General features: G+C 53.0%; 1 protein-coding gene across 1 annotated transcript in view; it reads right to left on the bottom strand.

Annotated features, from left to right (window-relative positions):
- Positions 1-26058, bottom strand: part of ASTN2 (astrotactin 2) — a 365002-nt gene that overhangs the window by 155501 nt on the left and 183443 nt on the right. Inside the window, exons 11-12 of the mRNA XM_026059690.1 lie at positions 22746-22912; positions 19510-19698 (exon numbers count right to left, since the gene is read on the bottom strand). Coding sequence (XP_025915475.1) covers positions 19510-19698; positions 22746-22912 — 356 coding nt within the window. The remainder of the gene's footprint in view (positions 1-19509; positions 19699-22745; positions 22913-26058) is intronic.

Here is a 26058-nt window from a genome sequence, read left to right as displayed (position 1 = left end):
TATTATACAAAGAAATGTTTTTTTCTCCCTCCCTGCCCCAATCGCCAATAGCTGCCAATCCAGAGTACTTCCTTTCCTCGGGGATGAGCAGACTTATAGATAAATGAGTCTTGATGTTGAAAAAGGTCAAATGTCCCAAGGCTTCACTAACGTCTCTTACTGGCGGGGTGAGCTGAAGAGGAAGGCGCTGCGCTGGATTAAACCGGGTTTAAAATCCTGGCTTTGACAGACACACTGTGTAACCTTGGTCAAGTCATAAAATCCGTCCATTGCCTCAGGTGAAATGGAGATGATAGCTCTCTCCTTCACCGAGGTGCTGGTGGGGTAAAAGCAATTAGTAACTGCAAGGTGCTCAATTACCAGGAGGAGGGGGGTCAGGCAARAGGAGCCGGCTGGGTCAGTATCCTCCTGTCCTTCAAAAACTTGATATGCAAAACTCAAGATTGTTTGGGGGAATCTGACCTTACATAATACACCCAAGGTCACGCAATAAATCACTGGAGCGTAGAGCTGCATTACTCTGCTCAGCAGTGCTGGCCTTGTGTCATGCAGCCYGGGGAGGAGAGGGAAGCCCTCAGAGGACCGGCGAGAGATGCCAGCATCCCAGCGCCAGCGGAGGTGTGCACGGCGGCTGGGGAGCAGCAGCAGAGCTGGAGGCCAGCGCTGGAGCAGCCGGCCTGGATGGTGCTGCAGGCGCCGTGCCTGGTCCAAGGTGGGGCTCTGCTGTCCTGGGGTACTTTGTCCACATGTCAGGGCACTGAAGGCCAGGACCAAAACTGCGGTCTCTGTCAGTGGATTTTGGTCTGTGGTAGTTATAGATCAGCTAGTGACTCATAGTCATTTCATTTTTCTATTAGCAGCACTATTGGGTGAAGAAGCACTACTCCTAGGCTCAGTCGGCTGTGGCTTCCTCCCTTCACGCTTCATTCTTGAAGGACATGTCCTAGAGGCTGGACTTTTGCCTGCCATCCCTTCTACAGATCCCTCTGCTTACCCATAAGATTTTCACTGCAAGATCAGACCATCAGTTCAAGTGCAGCTTCCTGCCTCCATCAGCAGTCAAGTGATGCACACGATGCATCTCAGCAACTGGGCAAATATATTCATGAAGGGGTAAAAAATAATAATAATAAAAAAAATGACCCCACAAGTGATTAGCTGATGGCCTGAAGCATGAGATTTAATTACCCTTATCTGAGCCAGCACAGCTACAAATGTTAATCACATTATCATCCAGTGTGGTTAAGTTCAGGAAAGAGGCTATGTGAGGATAGCACTTTCCGCATAGCTATACTATTCATATCTGCGATGACATCTTCTGTGGCAAGAATAATTTATTAGTCTTCTTTCTGTCCTGCAATGGCTTGGGGAGAACAAGACAGATTTGAGGTTGCCTAATTCATCACGCTGGTTTTTGAACCAACTTTCCTTCCAGCTTTCTCACGGGGGTGGCTGTAAGCTCAGAAGAGCCCAGCTTGCATCTGACATGGGAACATTCAGGAATAGCTCCTTCTTTTCAACTTGTAATCACAAAAAATTGGATCTAAAGTCATAGGGAGACAGTAAAGAGGGTGTCCTATTTCCACGGTTCCTTTGGAAAAGGTAAGCACACTGCAAATCTCACCCGAGACTTTGTCTCCGTGACCTCAGGCACCAGCGAATTGTAAAGGCTGAACACATACCGTGCGAAGTAGCCATTACTCACACCAAATTTACTAGTCATTAATTTTAGGAAGTCCCCGCTCCAGTATAATGAGACAGGATGAAAAGGAGAGACCAGCCGGTTTCTGCCAGGCCCCTCAGGCCTCTCTAGCTGCCTAACTGAACAGCCTCACCGCAACGACGGTCAGACGGGGCAGSAGGAGAGGAGAGGAGCGCGTTACCCCAGAAGGTTCTTCTTCGGCGAGCGGGAGACGCGGCTTCCCCACTCGCCGACGGAAAGCTCGCCAGGCCGGCGGGCAGCTGGCGCCCGTACGCGGTGCCCGACGGTCACGGCCGCCTGCAGGGAGTCCCCCGGGGCTCGCTTCGCGTGACGGCAGCRGGGCGACAGCGGTGACAGGAAGGGGGGAAGGTCCGCGGAGGGTATCAGGAAGGCTCCAGAGAAGGCGCAAGCCTGGGGAGCAGAGCGCGCGGGGGGCACCAGCTCCCGCGGCCCCCCGGCAGCCTGGGGCAGTGGGACGGCAGCGCTCTCCTCGGCCGCCTCGCCGCAGCTCTGTCCCGAAGCCCGGCGGAGGCTTCCCGCAGCCGCCAGGAGCCAGCCTGCCGCGGGCCGGTTCCCCCAAGACACGGTGGGGCAGAGCCCGGGCGGCCAGCCYGGAGCTGCTAAACCCGTAGCCYGCGGGCTACCGAGCGGCCGGTCCCRCYGCGCRTCCCTGGCATCGCGGGGGCTGACGTGCGCAGCTAACGCAGCTCCGGATGCTGGCGGTGCTTGGCTGCGGCGAGAGTACGTGCCGGTGTTTTCGCTCCGTTAATAAACGGCTCGACAATATTCAATAGCTGCTCTACCCCCTCGGTTCAGGGAAAATTAGCATTTAAATTGAGGTGTTTCAGGGAGGTAAATCAYGGGAGCGCTGGCACCGGAGCGCGTCCCCGCCTGCGGGCACTGCCGCGCGGCACCCACAGCAGCAGGCCTGGGTCTCGGGGCCGGCGCGCGTCGCCCTTCTCGGGGGCCGGGGGCTGCCTGCTCCCCTCCCACGGGGCCGCGGCGCCGTGAAGCTATCGGCTCTGCGGCTGCGAGGCGTTGAGGACGGCTCGGTCAATCAGTGCCGGCGAAACGCCGCGGGCTCCGTCTTGGCGGCTCTTCGATCCAAGCACAGGAATACTAATGGCGGCACCGCGCCGGCAGGGCGGCCGCGGAGGAGGCCCCGGCGGCGCCAATTGGGATCCTCGTCCCTGCCGGGAGCACTGGCTGCGAACGGGGCGCGGGTCCCTGCTGCCCGGCATCGCCGGCCGGCTCGGCCCTTGCCCACGGCACAACGGTGAGAGCAAGCGAACGGCCGGAGGCAACAMGGGACTTTGAGGCTGGGATCCACCAAGTCCGACTCTGTCCGTGGGTCTGGYGTCCCCCTCGGGGCACGGTCACCCGTGGGGCCCCTCTGCCCCGGTGGTGCCCAGCCCTGCCGGACACAGGGATGCCACCGCGACCTCCAGAAGGCCTGGCCAGCTGTGGCGTACCAGCACCAATCGGCTGCTCGACACAAAAACGAGGAGGCCTCCTGCGGCCGACGCCAGGGCAGCGCTGCTGGAGCAGCACTTGGAGGTACCGCGAAGGGCCAGGACGGCGACGACGGGCCTGATGGAAKGAAATAACGGTGGAAGCAGTACTGATCCCCCAGGAGCCAGCAGAGACAGGGAAGTGGATTCATGCCAGTGAATAGCTTATTCACCAGAAGACATCATTTTGGTTGATCTGGAACTATTCGTCAACTCAGTTTGAAGCTGTTGTGGAGTCTGAGCAGAGAATTTTTTTTGCTGGCGTGCAAAATGAAGATGGAGGAAGCAATGCTTCTCCTTAATGTATGATGCCTCCTGCAAGGAGGAGGACTTACCAGCTTCTGAAATGGGTCTGCCTCCAGCTCCTCCATTAGCACAGTGCCTGCAGCACTGACACGGCTGCGCAAAGGACTCAAATGCTCGGTGGGGAGACGGCACTCGGGGGCAGCGGGGGTTACAACCCTTAACAACGCTGTGGTTATTACAACCACAAACTCAGCAAACGCTGCTGCCACTGCACTGCTGGGTAACGTGGGGGCACAGGCTCCCCCCCTCCTCCTTTCCTTGAGTGGCGCTAAAATGCTTTGCTTTAACTAAAGTCAAGTCCAAACCGAGACTGCTGCTGCTTTTCTGTTTTGCTTTAACTGACAAGAACATAAAAATCATTTCATGGTAATCTAAACCACGACACTGCTGATTTTTTAGTTTGGCTGTTGAACCGATAAATCAATTCTTCACAGCGCCCTTGTCAGATCTGCCTCCCGGGTTGGCCAGATCCCTTCCCACTAACTCCTCAGGAATTGCATGCCCAAACTGGACAGCACCATACTCTAGAAACAGTGGATCATTCAAACCTGGTTTTCCTGCAAGTGATCTGCAAACATCCCTCGAGCGCTAAAGCCCTCTCAGCCGCTGCAGCTTTCTAGCGCGCTGAAGTGTGTCATATCACCGTTGCCCTCCTCCCACCACTGCAGCCGTCTTCAGACGCACTAGAGCGTCACCACAGGTTTTGCTTGCTGACACCTCCCCTGTCACCCTATGCGACATGTCAAGGCTAGGGGAGCTGGGACACCAAACAGAGCTAAGCAGTGAGAGGTCCCAGCAGCAGAGCTAGGCAAACACACAGAAGCTGTGAGGCCCCAACAGCCTGCCTGCTTCTGGGCAGATGACACCAGCGAGCACTCAGGGAAACCCCGCTGGCACTGACTACCATGGTCACGCTAGCAATCACGGAGAAAAGGCAAATTCTCTCCTGAAACTGTTTCTAAAGCAAACGCACAGGAATCCGCAGAGGGAACAGAACATAGAGCAGCAACGGGGCATAAGAAAGAGACTTTCCCTCCTGAATCATGGTCACCTCTGGAAAAGCCATTCAGGTGAGGAGATGAGATCCACCACCGACAAGCTGCTCTGAACAGCAGAGATAACGAAGCTCAACTCCATTTCAGGTGACTTTCTGTGCRGATACACTAGTGCCTACAAGCGGTGTAGACCATGCTGTGGACTCTCTCGGAGGGACGTCAGGAGACTCTCTTGCCTCTCCCAGCTACTGACACTCAAGAAACCTGTAGGAACTTCAGTATTTCYGAGTATTTCTGTCTGCTACTGACACTAGCCAAGGGAGAGGGTGAGAGCTGAGCACACAGCAGTCTCCCTTGCTCTGCAGAGTTTGGCCTCCTCCACACTCCGAGAGCAGCGCATGTACCACCAGTTCAGTCACCAAGGCTGCCAAACACCCACCCGCAATGCATAAAGCCATGAAGCAAGAGAGAGAGTCACCCCCACCAGCAACCTTGTCCTTGTGCCYGCGGGGTGGGAGCAATCCCACCAGCGAAGGCGACTGCCTTTCTAACAGCGCCCTCGGCGCCTTCTCCCATTTATCATCTTTTATTACTCCCTCCCTCTGCCCACGGTCCCCATCCCCCTTCTTTGCCATTATACAGCTATTTATTTATTCTACTAAACTGGGTCTCCTGTGGGTGAAATCTTGCGGTAGGCTGTGGATCTTTCTTTCTCTGGAGTGTCTGTTGGGAACATGCCGAAACAGAGTGTGGAGTAAAAACAAATTCGAAAACTTATGGTTCCCACAGCAACGCCTCGTGCATATGTAGTACGCAGTACTAAGGTATACAAAGCTAGATTTATGCCTTAATTATGCAGTCAGGGTTGCAAGAGGAATTCCATGCTAAGCTCTATTTTTCAACCCCTTAYACAACTTTGCAAATACACAGATTCCTCCCTTTGGGACTGAAATTTCCCATGCTTAACCTAAAAGCTCAAAGGTGACTTCCTAGAAGAAGTTTCAAGAAAAGTCAAAAAACTATGACCGGATGAGAAGGCCAAGATGAAAAGCGGACATGTCCCTGCTTAGCAAAAAGGGTAAGAGTGGCAAACTTTGTTTGCCTCTAACTCTGGCACAACTTGCTCCTAGAAGTTCACACCTATCAGATAGTTAATCCTGCACAAAGCATGTATATATGAGCTGGAAGAGGAGACTTGGTGCAGAAAATAGAACAATTACTGATACTCAAAACCTGCTTAACCTTTCCTRCCAGCATCAGGCCCAGAGCTCAAAACATCAGACTGCACACACCAACAGCTCCATCCTCCTTGACAGAGTAGGCTCCAAGCCCTTTGTATTTACTGTCAGAGGCTCCTTCATTTGATGGACTATTTGCATCAATGACCGCTCACAAATAGCAAGAAAGCTATGAAATATGACCCAGGATAAACATATCTGACCCAACATTATGCATCTATAAGTTACTGTCTCTTTACTGCTGTTCAGCTTGCATAAGCTAACATAGGCTTCTCACCCAAAACAAGTCCACACACACCTCCTCTCTGCCTTGTCCAGAAGCAAARCAAGCAAGCAGCCACCAAGCAGCCAGGAAAACCTCCAGCTCTGCGTGGCTCTGCATTAAGTGTGTTGGTTATCTCTCCAGCAAGATAGGCAGTGGCTCCATCACAGCCCAGGGCTGGCTGGGTTTTGGACCCAGCAGCCTTGTCCTGAGCCTGCAACCCAGTGGAGAGGGCTAGGAGGACACATCTGTGCYGTGCTACCTTTACTCGATGGGCAGGTCCTGGAAACTTCCAAGCAACTGATGTGACTAATCAGAAATCAGTCTGTTTGCAAAGGGCTAGAGCTGCTTAGTGCTTGACAGGAGTATCTGTGTCTTGYTCCATTGTATCTGCTATTCAAGGTGTCTCGCTCCATTATATTAGCAGTCGCTGACAGCCGAGGGGGTCTGACCTTGTCGGCTTCCATAAGCTCAGCAAGTTTCAGCTTTTTAACAGTTTGGATGGGAAGGTGCCACAAAGACAGACAGACCTCCTGGAGCAGCTCATGGAGCTTCTGCCCACCAGGCTGTAGCTGCTATGAAATGAACTGGGGATGTTTTTTTATGCTCAAGCGATTCAAAGCCTGGTTGGATTCCTCTTCCGAAAGATTAYTTCAGTGGTGAGCTGAGCCAAAGCTGTGGGTCCTCTTGTGCAGGTTCGTTTGGGTGCTGTTTGCAATCATTTCAAACGCGTTGCTCAAGCAGCTCTGTTCCTCACTGTTTCATTAGGATTATTCGTATTGAGGCAACAAATAACAAAACTCCCACTGACTTTGGTGGAGCCAGGACTACACGCTGGGATTTCCCAAGGAACCTGCGGGAGACTGGTGCCTGACACATATCCAGTTACGGGATTTGGGCACAGCTACCAAAACAGCCATCTGAAGCCTACTGCCTCTCTGCACACCTTTCACCAGCCCTGTCACACCAGCAGCTGTTCACGGGTAACCGACACTTGAACTACAATGCGGTGGAAAGTGCAAGCACTGGCTTTTAAATAATATTTGCATTTCCAATGTAAATGCAGAACCAGCTCTCTGCTCGGCACACACATCTATTCTCTTAACAATCTGGGATCTTAAGCATTTTTTTCCGCTAAGCTTCATCGTTAACCTTTAAGATGGAGATAAGGCATAAGAGTTTGGACAGGAATTGGAAGGGACCCTGGAAATGAGCCAAGAGCAGTGTTAATACTGGGCTACACATATATCTCTTCGGTTCTTCTTTTCCCCCAGGGTGATTCGGACTGCTCTTGACTACCACCATGGTATTACAAACTCTAATGAGGTTTGGAAAATAAGAAACCCACTGCGGCGTGGGAGAAACTAATAGAAATTGTTTTGTCTTCTCTCTATTAGTCATTAGAAGCAGAGGAAAAACAGCCACAGGCAGTGGCAGGGCTGTAATATCACCACGCATTTCATATGCTGGCACTCCAACAAAGTCATTTCAACGCAGTTAATGCTCCCACTTCCCCTCAAAACAATGCCTGCCTTATGCCAGCGAGGGCTCCAGCTGCATGAGCGTCCCCAAAGCAGCGCCCGACAAGCCAGGGATGGCTCCGGCAGTGCCCGGCTTACGCCAGCCGGGGGTCCGGCAGCAGCAGAGGTTCAGCGCCGTGGCAGCACGTCCGGGGCGTTCAGCCATCCACGTGGCGTCCTGCCAGCCAGCAGTCCAAACCAACGTGAGCCGTCTGCCGCCCGCAGCGCTCCGCTCAGCTGCTCCACGTCCCCACCGTCACGGCGCATTGCTGCTGGGCRGCAGCAAGCCTCTTTGCAGAGCTGCGTTTCTTCCCGGGGGCCTCCTGCAACGGGGGACATGCGGGGAAGGCAGAGGCGGCCCCTGGGCAAGCCAGCACTCAGGGAAGCATCCATAAGCGACGCATCTCCCTGGCTCTGTCAGGCAGTCAGACCATATGGTTAATTAGCTAAAATTTGYGACTGCATCTGCAAAGTTGCATTTCTGTGTGTGAAGTTAATTATGGAAGCCATGAAATGATGCACTTGCCAAGTCGGGGCAGAGGGACTACACCTGCAGTGAACTTATTTCTTTTTAATCTCCCAGACAAACTCAGGAGGCGAGAGCAAAGTCTCCTCTCCCTGCTCTGGTGTTCGGGTGAGGTTGCCTGGAACACCTTCATTTTGCTTCCTACCTCCCAGCTCCTTTCAGAGCTGCCATCAAGGGGAAATCTTGCTCACATCCAGGGGTGCCAGGCTTCCTAATGACAAGTGGCAGTGCCATCACACCTTCCAGATGTTTGCTTGTTGCCCTCAGGTAACGGTACAGCTGGCAAATGGCGCAGTCCCCTGGAAAGCCAAGACAGAGGCACGGAGGCTCTGCTTTCTGCTACTCTGCATGCATCAGGCGCTTTGTCAGTCACACTTCTTCAGGATGTGCTGGGGGGAGAAATGTACTGGCACAAATACCCTGAGCTTTCATCTCAATAAAATTGTTATTGAACCCAACAGCCCATGGGAGACTCCTCCACACACACTCCAGCCTCCTCGCACAGCTGTAATCATCGCTGGGCAAGCAGGAGTCAGAGCAGCAAGAGAGCATTGCTGCGAGGTCAGGGACAAGAGCGACCAATGCTGGACTGCTACCAATTGCTTACTTTACATGTCTGAGTGCTGGGCCACGGCTTCAGCATCCAGGCTAGGTGACATTGTTCAGTAACCAGGCGCAGCAGAAGTTTTACTGGATCTCCTGGGTTATACACAGGCTCTGTGGCTCGGATGTGGCAGGAAGAAAGGAGGGCTCCCAACACAATCTGCGTGCCAGCTCTATGGTCACCTTTGGTGGACAGTTGGTTCAACTGATTGGACCCAAAACCAGACCTAGCACTTGCCTTCAGGTCTACACAGTCAGAGTTACACTGCAAAACATGCAAGGGCAATTCCTCAGTCTCTGGAGCGATCACTTGGGATGGAAAAAAGAAAACACAAGATTTTCTACTTCACTGAGGATTGCATGCAAGACCTGCTGCTAACTCTGAAGCAGGCATGGCTCACAGCTGGCATACCTGTGTTGCAAAACCATAGGGCTCAGATATCCCCATGCTGGTGCCTGATCGCAGCAGCACTGCCTGGAGCAAGGATTCCCATTGCTAAGTCAATATCAAGTTGGCTTAGTCCTTGGATGGGGGGAATCTCTGACGACCAGCCTTGGCACTAGCAAGGAACAGCAATGGTGGCCTGGCAAGTGTTAGCCTTCTCCCCAAAGATAACATTGGAGCAATGTCCATGGCACAAGCAGCATCCTGCTCTGGGGAAGMATCATTCAGAGTACAAAACCAAGCCTTTGCTACTGGGAGCCACCAAAGCAGTGTCCATAGCATGCTGGATGACCCCTTCTATCACAGTTCAAAGCTGGGCGATCACAATTCTCTCCCTTAAGCCCACACACCTCACTCTCTTCCCTCTTTTCAGCTGAAGGTACCACTTGTTTTTATTTGTCCCAAGTGGATGCTGAGCCCTTGCTGTTCCCTACCTAACACGCTCTGCACCCTGGAAGTGGCTGCACCCTGAGCTGGGAGAGGAAAGAGGGAAAAGCTATTCCTGTCTGCAAGTCTGCACCCGCTGTAAGGCTATAAAGCCGATAAGGATCCCTGGGATGAAAGGTACTATATAGAAGTGAGCTGTTATTATTATAAAACCAATCTCTGCCACATCTCTTAACACCACAGATTAACTATGCAATAATATCAGGTATAATTAGAACCATAAAAGTCAGAGGCGGGAAGACCTAATAGGTCAGCAAGCCCATCCCCAGCTTGGAGCTGAATTGTGCCCCACAGTGTAATGAAAGCAGAGAAAACCTCTCAGGTGCCTTGGGAGCTAGTAAAAGGGAAGCCAAACTTGGCAGTGCTGAGCACCAGGGAAGGAGCAGCGACACAGGGAGGGGACAGCAGGAGTCACCATGCCTCCGAGGGAAGCGCCGTGGTGAACACGAGCGCATCCACAGACAACGCGTACATGCCTGCCACAGCATCCTGCACCAGGCCTGCATTTTTTCTCGCCATGGTGCTGAAGCGCCATGTATCTGCTGCAGAAGTCCTGCTAAAACCCAGTTTGCTAATGTGGGTCAAACCAGACAGGTGAGAAGAGCCCTGGTCTTGCTCTGCAAGTGCCCAGTGCCTCTCTCTGGTTTCTCTTCTCTCTCCYATACAGTTTTGTGCCCCCTCTGTCGCATCTTTACCATTTCCTCGCATTAAGCACTCAAATCAGTGGCATCATCACGAGCTTTTCACACACTGTGGGCTCAAAAGACACCACTTGGCACCCAACACATTGACCCAGCTGCTGGGCAGGGGACATGGATGTCCCCTGAAGATCACTGGATGACATGTGGCAATACAGACACCAGTCGGCTGTGTGACAGCAGGGCATGCTCCTTGCAGGAGGATCCCGTGTGTCATCAGAATGGATCACTCAAAGGACGAGCATCTCCTGGACCATACGACTCCTGCCTCCTGTCCCAGGAGACGTTCCTGGCAGCACTGGCTAGGAGACACCATCTTCCCATGCACAAACACATACGCTTTTCCCAGAAACTTTCACAGACTGGCATCCCACTGTCTGTTCCTGCCTGCACACGGGCCAGCGTTCGTCCCCACTGCTTGCACCAACCTGCTAACGCCACCCGAGACGTACGCCTTTCCCAGAGCCCTCATCCATCTCCGGCTCCTGCACACCCCTGCTGCTGCCTCGCCTCGACGGCTGGCCTGCACGGCCCCGGCGGCGTTTCGCCCCCGCCTCCTGCCCTCGCTGCCCGCGGTGCTCGGGCCAGCGGCGCAGGCAGGGCGCTGCGCCGCTCTCCGCGGGCAGGGCCAGGAGGGAGGGCTCCCTGCCTCGGCGCATCGGTGTTCTGCCCAATTAGTGCTGCTGGGTGACAGGCTCTTTGTGCTGCGTGATTAGCTGTGGAAATGCAAATCTGAACTTCCTTCGCCGCAGCAGCTAACAAGATAATGAATATTTTCATCAGCTGCAGTGAATACAAACATCTGCGCAGACACAAACGTGCTGCCAGGGCGCGGGGGAGGGAGCCGAGAGCAAGGGCTCGGCGCGGGGGGAGAAGGCACTTCCCCGGCTTCCTTCAGCTGGGCAGGCAGCAGGTCTGCCGCTCAGGGAAAGGAAGCCTCCACCGCCACGGGCTGCTCCCAAACCCCAGCAAAGTCCGTGGGCGACCTGCCATCGGCTTTGGTGGGTTCCGGTGCCACGTCCAACGGCAGCCCTGCAAAGCCAGCTCTGTGTCTGGGAGCGAGCGGCAAACACCCCTGCTTTTACTGATGTGACACCGCCAGCTCAGCTGTCACTGCTCACCCGGGCGGTGCCACCACGTCTCTCACCACCCGGGAGAAACCACACTTCTTTCTCCTTCCGTATGCGAGGACGCTTGAGGAACCAGCCATAACACCAGGCCTGTTCCCTCTTAGGACCGCTCTCCTCCGAGTGCCAGTACCTGATTTCAGCAGCGCGCGCCGAGCACAGGCAGCCCCAGCCACGAGCCTGCAAGCCTCGTTCAAGGCCCGTTCAGATGTCACCGGGTGGCAATAYTGAAGGAGGCAGGTCTGATCCGGTAGCACATCCTCCTCTGCAAGGAGCTGCTCTGAATTAAATACGGCCCAGAGCCCGGGCGCTCAGGAAAGCAGGCGGGGGCGCGTGAGCATCTCGTGTTACCTACATCTCCCACGCCTGCCGAGGGGGAGCGGGTGCGAGCCCTGGCCAGCGCATCGGCACCCTCCCCTCGCTGCACAGCCCCTCTCCAGGGCCTGAGCTATCATTTGAAAAATTAAGTTACCGGTTTGCATGGCTGCAAAGACTGCTTTAAAAGCATGACCTGAGGTGCAAACGGCCCGGCTTCTCCCTAGCCTCACAAAAAAGGTGGGGAGGTTGGCTGCATTTTTTTTTTTTTTTTTAAACGTCTACCTATTTCTCTGTACATCACATCCTCAAACACTACCTAGCACCACTGGGGCTCAGGAGGAGCTGGAGAAGGAGCCCAAATCAYGGATGTACATTGCTCTGGGGCTCCGGCTCGGTGGCAGCTTCTACCCCAGCCATCTCTCCTCCTCCCCACAGGAGGAACTGCCCAACGGGTCACGCAGGGGCTTGCAGAGCCTTCGACAGCAATGGCCAAACAGCAAGAGAGCGACCCCATGGCCCTGTAACCTGCTGCCTACATAAACTGGAATGAAATGGAGCAGCCTGGGGCACATCGGGAGCAGGGACGTGACAGGAGGAGCAGGAGGAGGCTGTGACRACCATGCCCACGCTCGTGGAGGATGAACTGGCCCATCAAGGAGGTTAAGCCCTATCTACGCCAGGTGCAGAAGGAAGCTAAAAACCTGCAGTACTTAAAATAGGTCTACTACAAACATCTCAATCTGTACTTTTTAAAAACATCTTTTCCTCCCTGGACCCCTGCACTGTCTGTAGGGTATCATTTGCACCAGACTTCCTTTTATTTTGCTACAAGAATAAAAAATGATGACAATCCAGTGTAGGAGCCTGTGTCTGCAGCCTGTTGGAAATATCAGCTCAGAGAAGCATGATCTGTTCTCCTTCTCTGTAGGATGCTAACTTTGAACCTGAGCAGGACTGCTGTAAGCAGGATGCAAGCCTAACCTATGTGATGGGGTGCTGCATGGATTGTATTAGTCTTTTACAGCCTGGACTTGATAAAATCTCAACAGTTTATCCTGGCCAGTGCAGATGCAAGAAGTTCCATCTGGATTATAAGCTCAATTTAAGTACCTGGCGCTTATTTCTGTCTGACCCTGTTATGGTCTCTGAAAAGGTAGATGGACTCATGAAAAGCAGTGAGGATGCCTTGACCTCAGCGCTGCGAGGTTGAAAACACAGGACGGAGGTAAAACGGCTCGGTGACACCACGAGGGCACCCTTGGAGAGTTACAAAGGTACACACGTCGTGGAGAACAGGACTGCAAACCAGGGAGGCTCCTGCCACGGGAGAGCAGGACATCTCTGCTTCCTACAACAGCTCCATAAAGCTGCTAAACTGCTAAAGACCCTGTTACCTGCTCCAGTTGGCACAACTTGGGTCCACTACTTAGGACCAAGGCCTGAGGCATTAGCCTGGCTCGGAAAGACATCATCGCTTCCAACTAATACGTCCAAGGCTTCAGAGTTGTGAACAGCTAATAGAATTGCAGCAACAAATAATAAAGAAAAGGAATGAAATGGAAGGCAGCCACTGGAAAAGAGATCTATCCATTATCCAGGCCTGAAGGGTAATAGGTAAACAAGCCATTCGGGGGGCAGGGTGGTGCAGCGCTCGCTGGCACAGCCGTAATAAACGGCCCAATTATAACTTCTACACTTAGAGGTTTGAAAAGGGGGGAGGGGGAATAAAAATCAATAGCGTTAATTTAATGGAGTCACAGGCTTCGCATTTATGACGCTAYGGGGGCAGAAGTCCTCCCCCGGGACTGGCACGCGAGCCCCGAGCCGAGCGGCCCCAGCGCGACACCCTGGCCCGGCCTCCGCCCCCGGGGCCCCCCGCAGCCCCCCCGCGGTACGGGGGCTCTGGGTCCTGGCCGCCGCGCAGCCCCGGTGCGGGATGCTCCTCCGCCGCGGGATGCTCCTCCGCCGCGGGATGCTCCTCCGCCGCATCCTGCCCGTGCCGGGGCTGTCAGCGCGCCGTGCCGCGCCGCCGTTTCTATTAAGGAGCGAGCAAGCGGCGAGGGGGAAGGAGTGACAGATTTAAAATTAACTTGCCAAACTCCCCATCAATATTATGACAATTCCCCCCGTCGGTTCAGCGACCCGGCRCGCTGCCTGACAACATTAACATAACTTCGCCGAAACAAACCCTTCCGCGGGCGCTCGGCTCCGGAGGCGGCGGGCGGGCGCGCGTGCCAAGAGCCCCCCCGGCTCTCGTTAGCCTTCCTTCCCCGCGCGCGGGCGGCGGGGCCGTGCCGGCGGGCTGGAACGCTCCCCTCGCCCCGCGGGGTTTCGGGGAGGGCGCTGCCCCGCCGAGCTCCTCCGCGCTGCCGCGTCATGCCCGGGAGCCGGCGAGGAAGCGCGAGGCGAAGCAGAAGGCAGGGGAGGGAAAAGGCCCCGTTTCGGGCAAGGAGCTGCTCGCCGGGGAGCACTCCGCCACGCCATGCCCCACGCGCCGCTCTGACATTCCCGTTYGCCACGCGGTAATGAACCGGCAAGTAAAGCCGGCGCCACGGGTAGTAATCGGGGTTTGCTACGTATTAATGGCATAAAAGCAACAGGCTGAAACTGCAAACGGCTTTTAAACAAAAATCTCTGCTCCCTCGTGGCAAAGGGATGGCGCAAAACAGATAAGGAGCTAACAAACAAGCCATTTGGAAAATAATCCCCCCGCGATTTGGGGACCGTATGCAGCTCGGGCGCTGCCCCGTCATGAGGCAGTGGGGGGAAAATCGCTCTAATCTAGTCTTTAGTGAGCTGGATCCGTTGCTGAGCCTCCAGGCTAAACTGAGAGGTGTGACTGGAATAGAGCAGCTTCAATTCCATTTATTTATTAATATTCCACAGCGTCTTGCCAAAAAGAAAAGAAATCTTTAAAAAAGAAAGGGGCAAAAGAAAAAAACAAAAGAAAGAAAGAAGACAGCTCTGCCTGTGCTCTCCGTGCAATCAGAGAACTGCAGTGGAAGGAGTGAAGTGGATTTTTGGAATACGATCAAAGAGCCTTCACCTGCCCCCGGCCAGAGCGTACGGGAGGAAACGCGCGGCGGAAGCGCCACCGGAGGGCACGGCCCTCGCTGCCTCGAAGCTGCCACCAGCAGCAGGCCGCAGGGAGAAGGGGCAGATTCGGCCTCTTCCGTGCAGGCAGCTTTCATCAGTTGGAATTAAGCCCCAGAGGGCAGGGTGAAGACGGTGTCAGGGCAGCGGCTGGAAACAGGGGGTAACGTGGCTTGTCCAGCAGGTCACACTAGCACCCTGACCGCAACGGTGATAATTAACGGTTACTAAGCCACCYCAGTACTAAAATATATACACAGAGCTCCTAACTCACAACTCCTGGGCTGCAGCGAGTTTGAGTTGCTCAGTTCTGGCTTCACTGTCACTGATGGAGGGGCAAAGGGTCCTTGGCACCATCAGGAAGGGATGCACAAGCAGGGACAGACTGCAGGGTGTARTACAACGACACGTGAGACACAGCACACACTGACACGAACTGTTCTGGCTGCTGCCAACGCCTGTCACAAGTACRTTGGCTGCAGCTGCTCTACTGGCCAGTATTTTCTTCCTCCACCCTTCTCTTGGGATTTACCACCTCCTGAGTTGTGCCACCAAAATGTTTGAGTGCTCCCYGACTCACTTGGATAAAATGATAAGGGTTAGAGAAGGAAAAGCAACAACAAAACMAAACCAAACCAAACCCTAATCTCCATCAGCACTTGCCAGAACAGCACGCTGGTCTCAGGTTTAAGATCTCAAGCCAAAAGTGCAACTCCTCTACTTCACTGCTGAAAGCCTGGTGTGGCGTGTGATCATATCAACAGCCACACTTGATCTGTGTCCGAAAGGTGCCCATCGCACATCCCCGTCCTTTTGAGTTGGCAGGACAAAATAAAGCAGGCTGCACTGCACCGGCTCCATCCCAACATCAYGCTGCGCGATGGGTGGAAGGACTAGCTAATAAATCAAAGGGCAGAGGCTCTAATCAGCGTTGCAGACTTGGGTGGCAAAGGGACTGTCCCAACCCCAACAGGATGGAAATACCACTGTAACTGATAGGTGTTGCCCAGGCCACTGTGCGAAAGATGCAGCTTTTATCAGCACAAAGACTTCCTCCCAAAACCATGCTGACATGCCTGGTGGATGGAGAATATCCTATCTATCAAAGACACTGAAGATGKGGCAACATGGGAAGCAGACACCATTCAAAGGACTGTCACATCTGCATAGCTAAAGGATCCCAGCGGTTATAAATCCCTCTAAAATACTCAGCCCCTTGTTCTGATAGCAGGTTCTTGCTCCTACTTTGCAGAAGCAGGCTTTTAATCCCTGGTATTAGGCAGCTTCCTGCTATGTTTCAAATGCACCAAATTAAGGGCTTCTCTAACAGCTGGTGTCTTAATGCTCAGAAAGGTTCTTGAATATCTGTGAAAATCAGAGGCAAATTACATCTTTTAGTTAATAATTTCTTCTCCATTAACCTCCTCCTCTTGCCTTGTTAGGAGATGATGCAATGGYGCTTCTGCAGCGTAACCCTCCCGCCATAGCGGGCAGCGTGGCTGCGGGGAAGGACACCGAGTGCACGTGTCCACGCGCGCAGGGGAAGGGAGCCTCTCTCAGCATCAGCCAGTACTTTTGGAGCCAACAGTCTAAACTCAAATCATAAACAACGGCAGCGCTGACCTTCCAGGTTGCGGAAAGCATTTCTAAAGCAAGACATACCGTCCCCCTCCAGGTTCAGAACTCCGCTGTGCACGTGCGTCATGTGCATTACAGCACATTAGACRTGGGTACCTGATACAGCAGCGGGGAGACAGGCTATCTTTGCCCACACCGTCACGCATTCCTGCTGCAAACTCTATTTTGTGCTCTCAGTGGATACAGCAGATTGTTTCTGTTGTATTCGGATCCCTCCTGCCAGCTCAGCTGTCCTCTCGTCCACTTCTCTGCTGTCATTTTGCTCTCATTTCAGATCCATTTTCTCCCACTCCCCCTGGCTGGGCCCAGAACCAGACCCACGGCTGATGCCGGGCAATGAAAATCCTGTTTGTCACAGCGAAGCCGTGCTGAGGACCTGGCTCTGCCTGCGCAAACCCTCCCTGGCAAAAGCTTCCATTAGTTGAACATATCCCAGACATCACCCAAGCAGTCTGTGGCGGGAGCTGAGCTGTCGGCTGAAAGGAGGACGGAGACCCGGAGCTCGTTCGTGYCTGAAATGCAGGCACCGTGGGGAGGGCGCAGAGTTCGCTGCAGGACGTGTGCAGCGCAGTGGCTGTGCTGAAAAACTGGAGTACCACTAACAACCTTTTYTTTTTTTCCTCCTCTCTTTTCTTTTTCACCTGAAAACCTGTACGCCAGAGCCACAAGTGCTTTGGCCTCCGACACCTGGAAGATGCAACCAAGAGAAGGCAGGTGTTTTACTATGAGAGCAAAGTGGACGAGGGCAGCTCTTGGGTTARCAGCTGGGGAAATCCTGCCATGTGCCCAGCTCGAAGGGAGCGGGGAGAAACCCTTTCCTTCACTGGCTCCAAAAATCCYGGGACACCCGGTGGCACCACTGGCAAGAGGAGGGATTCAGAGGGCAGGTGGCTTCTGGTTCCCTCCAGTCTCAGAGCAGCCGCGGGTGCCGCCRGCAGCTCGCAGCCCAGGGACTTCTCATACGGATCCGCGGCGGATCCGTCTTCCATTAATTCATCCGGCCACTTTTTGAGCGACAGGAGGGAGACACAGCAACTTCCCCATCCAATCCCCTCCCAGCTGGAGGGGCGGTGTGCGGCGCTGCAGCATGGGACTACCCAAACCTGCCATCCCACGGCTCCCTTCAGACAGCTCGACTCRGAGCAGCCACGTCTCCCAGGATAAAACAGACCCATATACAACCCTGCCTGCTTTCTGGCTGCTATTTAGTCCTGAGGATGGTTTCTTGCTTGCCTTTTAATCCTCACGCAAAGCAACAAGCACCTGGCATGGACAGATAAAAGAGGACTGGTGCTTTCTAGGCTCTGTGCAACCCACCCAGCTAAAAGCAGAATTTGATCCACCGCACCGAGGAAGGGAGGGGTGAGGTGGGAGGAGGACGGCGCTTTGCACTAATCGCTCCCGTTTGTTGTCCTTTTCCTGAAGTGTCTTTCCTGTCAAAACCAGACTCCGTCCCTGCTCCTGCGGAGGCAAGAAGTAACACGTCTGTCTCGGAGTCCCTGAGCCCCAGTCGGGAGACGTGTTTGCTTTCAGGCAGCAATAAAACAGCTCTTCAATCAGAGTCCTGTCTGAGCGAGAGGAAGGCTGACTTCCTCAAATCCCCCAGCTCCTGCACAGTGCAAGGAAAGGCCAGGCTATTAGAGGAGCTGGAGAGAAAATTAAAGCCCCAGCAAAAGGAGGTTTATTGTCGAGAGAGGGGCTGCACGAGCTCGGTTTGGCTCTCATCTGCAGGGACCACGAGTCTGGCATTGCCAGGTGACAGGTTTGGGGTGTGGGTGCCTTTTATGAAGCCCCCAGACCTGCTCAACCATCGAGAACTAAAGCTTATAGCAAAAAATATATATATATATATCAGCTTTGCAGCCCTGGCTCTGCCCTGGAGGACCCAATGAAGCTTGTCATATGGGAGGGAGAGAAACTAAAGAGGAGCTTACTGGGAAAATTGCCTTCACATACTGTCAATTCGCACTTCCAGCAAAGGCTGCTGATCTGTTGGCTCCAAGCACTCAGCTTGCTACTGCTCTCTGAATGCCTTTGAGCTGGTACAGCCAGTAATTCATCTCCCGTCAAGAGAGCAAAAGGCCAGAGTTCGTGTGAATTCATAGCCAGGAAGACTTTACACTCAGCTGGGGAAAAAGTACCCAGGAAAACAGCATGGCCAGAGGTGATGAGCACCCACAATTTCAGCAAGAATCAGAGGCAGCAATGAGGTCTCAGTGCCTTAATAGGAAAAAAAACCTCAGCTCACTTGGAGACATTGTGCAAGAAAGAGCCTCATCCAGGCGGAATATGGGCTGCATAGTATTAGACTGCATCCTCTCCTGGTAGTAATCAGCACAGCTGCTTTGAAATTCATAGGTGTACACTGGTTTTCACTCAATGAAAACATGCCACCATTGAGCAGAACCGAAGAAAAGAAATAAATCTACTGATTTTGCATTCCTAAATTCAGCGACTATCAGCAAGCTTTCATTTGCGAGCACTGAAAGGGAAAGATCTGGGCAGTCCAAATCCTGTTCTCTCCACCCACATCTGATCCTCTGCACTCCAAGTACGTTCAGAATATAGCATGCAAACGCACCGTGTAACTGCTATTCATACTCTTGCATGATGTTTACCTTGCTTCATCATAGTTATTTCTTACTATGTTATATTCAGGATTTCTCCCAATACAGTAACTGTGGGCACTGAATAAAATTATCTCACATAGGTTGAAAACACACAAAAGGAAATATATTTTCATACTACGTGCAATTAAACAGCGGAACTCATTGTCATGGGATGTTGCAGAGATGAAAGGTATCAGAGTTCAGAAAGAGATTAGACGACAACCCAGAATACAAGCCCAAAGGCAATTAAACTCTCAGCTGAAGTGATAGACACTGGCCCAAAAGGACCCTACACTGCTGACTTCAGGAAGGAAGAACCAGTAGCAAAACCATCCATGCTTGCCCTCGTCTGTATTCTCCCCTAAGTATCTGCTAGTGAACGTGTCAGAGATCTGTCTCTGTGCTAAAGGACCTTTGGTCCCATCTAGCCATCCTGATGCTCTCAAAACTAGGAGCAGAATTGGGCCATACCTGAAAGACATCTGGAACACTTGGCCTTGGTTGACGTGCTGGGTCCTGTTGTTATAGCCATGAAGCATCTCCCCAAAGAGGGTATCATTGAATTTAGCATCCGACTTCAGGCACTTGGGGCCCTCACAGATGTCAGACAACATGATGCAGGACTTGCCGTCCGGGGCCAGTTTGTACTCCTCGACACACCTGCGGAGCAATCACAAACTACGTCAGAAGGACCTCGCACAGAGAGACTACATGAAACACAAGATGCAATCTCTGAGCAGGGCCAGTGAGTCCTGCTGCAGGACAATTCTCCGTGGAGAGGAGGGCCAGGGTGCTAAGCACGGCCAAGATGCCTAGCAGGGATATCACGTCATTTACTGTTACGTTCTGCAGAGCCTCAGGCGCTGGAAAGACAATAAAACACAACCCTTTCTAGCCCAGATGTGTTGAACCAAGGCTGGGGAGAGCCACAGCAGACTCGCGGCCTGGGCATTAACCCTGGCTGTTCCTGGAGCAGCCACAGAGCTGCACCAGCACCACAGATGGCTGTGAGCACCCTCAACACCTGCAGCAGCTTGGAGACCACCAGAGTGCCAGCAGTGCATGTCAYAGGCTGGCCGCGTGCTGCCCTGGCAGCCCAGGGAGGCCCAGAGGTTGCAGGGCTGTTGCCAAGATCACGCCACGGCACCTGCCAGCGGCCACCGTCAGGCCGCAGAGGAAGGAGCACTGACTCTAAACGCTAATCCTTCCCTCGGCAGGGAGACCTTGTCCACCTGCAGCCAAGATGACGTGCCCGGGAATCGCCCCTGCATTGGGGAGCAGAACTAAGGGTAGAGTTCACCATCGATTCAGTCTTACAACGAGCTCCAACCCAGCTCATGCCCTCTGATATCACCACAAAGACTAACACTCCCCCAGGCAAGAACAAAGTGAAATCCAGAGATGCTACCCCTGTTTTCACATAGCTGCAATCAACAGATTCCTTTCCTTCCTGGTTGCTCTTTTATTCCTTGGCTCTGCTTTCAAGCACTTTGTGGGTAAAACACGTTCTTATCTTCCACTTACAGTAAGGGAAACTGAGGCAAACAGCAGGGATGTGACTTGGCTAAGGACACCAAAGATATCACTGCCATMTTTTGTGCGAGTGCTCATCCTGCCTCCCTCCCCTCTTTTCCCCTTCCTCCTGCCTTTTTCTCAGCRTTGCAGTTCCCAGTTGATGAGGAAACTTCCATTTCCCTTGTCCGACTCTTCCTTCCCGGTAACAGGCAGTGCTCTGCTATTCTGCTAACATGAATCCCACACTTATCCGTGCATGCTCCCCTCTCCTGTTCCTTCCCTCCCTTTTTACTGCTGCAAATGAAACTCCCACCCATCTGTCGCACTTTCCCTTGCCTGTTCCCAAAGCGAAGCTCTGCCTTGAAAAAGGACTACAGAAAAACCAAAGAAACCTCTGTCCCTGGGGATAGAAGATTTGAATCCTAACTCTGCCGCAGATCCCCTGCAGGGTCTCAGATGGATCACATATCCACTGTGTGCCTCAGTTTCCCACACATGACATGAACACAGCAGCTCTGTCCTTCGCACTGCCTGCGGTGACTGCACACGCTCCAGGCCTCTCGGGCGAGGAACCAGCCCCCGGCTCCATTTGACGGCTGCCAGTGCAGCGGTAGCATGACTGATGAGTTTGCCCTCTGCTCCGTCCCACAAGCTACTGAACCCTCCCCAGAAAGGTTGCTTGTGCCCACATGGACTTCCGACCCCCCACCTTGCAGTCACAGTGGAGGCAACATGCTCTCTCCTAGTGACTCAATCACTTTGTGCCAAAAAAAGAAGAAAAAAAGCATAAGTAAAAAAGAAAAAAGAAAAAGGAGAGTGTCTTTCTGAAAAAAACAGCTCTTCTCCAGGGAGCAGCAAGAGGCTGGGGCTGCGTGAGGTCTCTGCTGCCTGAGCACCTGGATGTGTCAGGACTTGACAGATCTTTCTGACTTACTTTTAGTTATTTGCTTCCCCGCTGCACATGGCCCMTGACTTACATTTCCTTGAAGGTCAAAGTGCCTTTTTAGCAGGGACATGTGGGAAGCCCTGGCGAGGGCCCGAGGGGGATGGAGGAGGACTGGGACCCAGGGCCTGGTGCTGCAGAAGACAGGAAGAGTCTCCCCCATTTGCTGGCCCATGAGGGTGTCCTTCACAGGGTGCTACCTGTCTGTCCCCCTTCGCCTTGGYGGCACCGCTCTGCCTCAGCCCGTTGGTGGCTTGCTCCTGTCAAGGGCTGGTTCTTGGGCTTTAGATGCTTGTCAGCTTCCCTCTCTCTAGTGCATTTGCCACATCGCGAGGGGACTGCACTTACCTCCCTGCACACCCATTAAGAGAACCTGTGGGGAGGATCATGGAAGGTGGTGATACGGGATGGGGACATGGACGGATGGACAAACCTTCCCATTCCTGCCCACTCTTTTGTACAACCCTCTCCTGTGGGTATTTCCTTCCCTTAAGGGGTCCTTTCCCCTCCCTGACCCCGATCCTTCCCCCAAGGACATGGGGGAGGTTACCGTGCACGAGCGAGAGCAGGACGAAACGCGCGTGTGAACCAGCAGATTGATACGATCTGCAGAGCCCCTGCACTGGGGCTGCTTGCGGGACAGAGCGCGTGATGGATGACTGTTTCTGCAGCTGTGCAGTATAAAGCCAGATAATCACTGAGCTCCTTTTAGAACATACTGCAGTCAGGGAGATTTTCCTTAGACAAAATGCTAAATTGTGTAGGATTTATAGGATCCTGGCCAAAATCAGGGATGAAACTCTATTTTAAGAAAGGCACAGAAAAAAGATTTTTTTATATATATTTTTTAAGAAAACGAAGTTCTCTGCCCTCCCCCTCCAACACGCAATATACAATTTTTTGATACCTTTACAGTGAGTCAGATCAGACTCTATATCCACACAGTCCGGGTGGGGGGAGATGAGGAAGGTGCATCTACCCATCTGCTCACACTGCTTCTCATACTCATGCGCGCTTTTGCCTGCAGGCAAACCAGGTGCCTAAATTCACTGCTGGAAGTTGTGCATGAACAAGGCCCCTTCCAGGTACACAACTAACCTCTCTGCTGGGTGCGCACAGCATGCCCAGACCCCTTGCAAGAGCTGCCAGTTTGGAGGCATGGGTGGCACAGGATAGCTGGCAGGGAAGGAAAAGGGAACCAGGTATTGAGCTGATGACGGGAAAAAATAGCGTGCTGTAGGAGACTCACCCGCAGAACATGAAGATGGTGCTGGACGAGGGATCGTGCAGCAGAGGAAGGGTCTGCTGGAGGCAGAGCTGCTCGCAGCCACCATTGAAGCCATCGGAGCAGTCGATCCCTTTGGAGTAGTCATAGCAACCGGTGCCGTCCTTCATGGGTCTCAGGTCCTCGGGGCACTGCAGCAAGAGAGGGGACACGGTACGGTAACGGGTGCACTCCCCATGTGCACCTCGGAGTCCCAGCCCGCTGTTTGTCCTCCCAGGGCATAACCTGCGGCCAAAGGAACTTGGTGTGTGGTCGCTCTGCTGAACTCTGTTGGCAATCAGAGGAGCTGAATTTGTCCTGAGTGTAATGGATCTTCCAGCAATGGGGCAGCCCAGATGGCCGCTACCTTGCACCAACTTGCCCAACTTTTGAGGAAAGGGAAAGGATCTCAGGAGGGGCCTGGTCTGCTGCAAAAACCATTCTCACCGTCCTCGCTCAGGAGAAAGATAAAATCCCCAATGCAGCAAGATTACACAGCCACAAAGCCTTCAGCCAGCTTGGGGCTAATCGTGATGACCTGCTGTGTAATATGCTGTAGAAACCCTTTACCATTTATTGTCTCTTCCTCTGCGATGCGTGAAGCCCTGTGTAACCAGGAAAACCATCTCAATGCCTGGGAATGACAGTAGCTGACACCCACCAGGGCAAGGAGGGCTTTGAACACGGCCTTAGCCATAACAAGACCAAGGAGGGATTTTGTCCTGGAGTTTATCACTGCTTTCATTTTTCAGCTATATTTTATTAACGACTACAGAGGCTCAGCCTCCATACAGTCACTTCCAAAAGCATCTTGTGGTCCCCCACTGGAGGAGGCAGCTGCGGTGAGGACAAGTCCTTGGTGCCGCCCAGCTCTCTGCAAAAGCAGAGAAAGGATTGGGGGAGGACAGATCTCTGCTGAGACTAACTAGAACAGTTTTCCAAAGTTGAGGGAACCACACTGATTCACACAAGCTGGGGATTTGGCTCTGGGTTTTAATTTCAACTCCCCAGCTGGTTTTCCTCATCCCAAAAGATAAAAACCAGCAGGCAGCAAATGCTATCAATAAATTGTCACCCAGATTAAAGCACTCTTCTATTCCACTTTAGTTATTTATCCCTTCTCACCAAACATGCATACACACAAACAACAACAAAAAGGCCAGTCCTTAAAAAAATAGATAAATCTTGTCTAGGAGCAGCTCACAATTAAAAATGCATTATGGAACTTCTTGAAGATGAGTTAGACTGGAGCTTGTACAGGTAGTGATGAAGGAAGGTTATAAATGGCCTCTGTCAAGCAGAAGAAAGGTTATAAAACCACTATACTTCGTGCTTAAAAAAGAAAATCAATTTTCCGTGTGAGCAAAACGCTGTACATATTAATAAAAGTTCAGAAGATCTTGGCCCGTCTTCTTGCCGTTAGAGGCAAGTGCCCAACAGGAGACCGGCTGCCAAGCCTTGCCCACAGCTGCCCATCAGCACCCGTGTGCTCGGAAGGTGACCGCCCAGCATGGGATATTAGAAACATGCTTTAGGGAGTCCTGGACCATCCCATCCAAGTGATAAAAAGCTCTTTTGTCACTTCCTAGAAAGACAGTGCCATTGCCGGGTGTGAGCTTGCCATTTCCCTATAGCAGGAGGATAGATGCTGCTTTAGCACAACCTGTAGCAATAGCGATGTCTCACACCCCCCTCCGCTCTCTCTGGCTACTTTGCCCTCAAGTCAGCTGCTGAAGCCAGGGTGGACCTCAAAAACCTCAGCATCTTCATTGCAGGCTCTGAAGCAGGGGCAGGGCACAGAGGCAAGGGAAAGCAGAGAGGCACCAGGCTTTTCCAGCCAAAGCATGCTGGCAGCAAAGAGCAAGATACAACGGCCCTGGATGGCTCCGTCTCTGCACAGCAGGAAGGGCAGAAGCAAGGCTGTCTCTGGTGTTGGCAGGCAGCCCTGGAGGGAGCAGTCCTACCTAGGCACAGAGAAGCAGAAGGCAAGGGAGGAGGAAGCTTTCTAGATGTATATACAGAATAAATACGAAGGAAGAAGGGGTGCTTAGAACAATCTGTGCATTCCACTGCTGAGCTGTTTGGGAAACAGGATCAGGATAATTGCATTTGTAAATCCACATATATAATACCGTATCTACTGCAGTCTCCTTCTAGTCTGTGAGCACCACCATAAGAGCTGTGCAAACTGGCAGAAATGCATCCCCCTGGAAGACAGGGGGTCGACTGCAAACAGCTCCGTACACCCCATGGCACCACATTCACTTCTCTGCTCCCGTCCCCCTCCAGGCTGGGAGGCTGTTGAGCACGGGCAGCACTTTGTAAAGGTGAGTTAGAGAGGTCTGTGCTTGCAAGGCTGCCACATTTCAGCAGGGCTCTGCACAAGTTCACAGGAGATCTTCCAGGGAGGCTAAGGGGAACTGGATGGGATCTCAAGCGAGCAGGAGCTGCAGGATCACAGCCAGGGGTTCAGCAGAGGCGTTTCAGAGCTGTCACCTGGGACAGATATGCTGAGCACAACATCTTCCTCAGCCTGGAGAGGAAGATGATGGCTCCTTCCCTGGGACTGGGTTAGTGGGTCACAAAAGGCCCTCCCTGTCTTAGCCCCACTCTGATTGAGGTGACCCCATGGGATACAGATCTCCAGTTTGGCTTTTAATCACCAGGAAGCGTGCTTTGTTTCTGTTTGTAATTATGCATTCTAATACGCATTAATTATGGAATGCAAATAGCTCGGCATTAAATTTGCAAGAGAAAGCACCCCCTCCTCCCTTCCCTCCGCATCCACGTCCCCCGGCTCTGGGGAGCTGGCTCTCCAGCCAGCYGCTGTGCTGCAGCAAGAAGTTCTCCAGGGACAGAAAGCTTTCGTAGCCAACACACAGAACGGGCAGGTGTACCTGCCTRGCAGGGCTGGGAGCGGAACGTACTCTTCTTGGGGAGAAGATGATAGGGACRGTGACCCAGGGGAACCAGCTAGCTTTGCAATTAGTGACAGCCAGCAAAACAAACCGGCATACGGAAGAGGAAGCAGGAATAAATTCAATCCCCTTGGACTGCAAGTTCTGCCTGCACTTCCCAGCAGTATCTGCATCACTCAAAGCTGGGACAGAATAAGTGGATGGAGCAATTATTTGGTGCAATAAAGCTTTACTGCAGCCAAGGATCTCCCTGGCCTGGTGGTAGAGGGTTTACAACCAGGATGTCCCACAGACAGATCAGAACAGAGACAGCTAAAGCCCCCTTGGGTGCTACAAGGTTCTTGCCCACAGACTGAGCGCAGCCAGAAGTTACCTAGAGA

The sequence above is a fragment of the Apteryx rowi genome, unplaced genomic scaffold (assembly GCF_003343035.1).
Source record: "Apteryx rowi isolate R43461 unplaced genomic scaffold, aptRow1 scaffold_16, whole genome shotgun sequence".
Lineage (NCBI taxonomy): Eukaryota > Metazoa > Chordata > Aves > Apterygiformes > Apterygidae > Apteryx > Apteryx rowi.
Note: the sequence above shows the minus strand (reverse complement) of the source record. Positions and strands in the feature narration are given on the sequence as shown.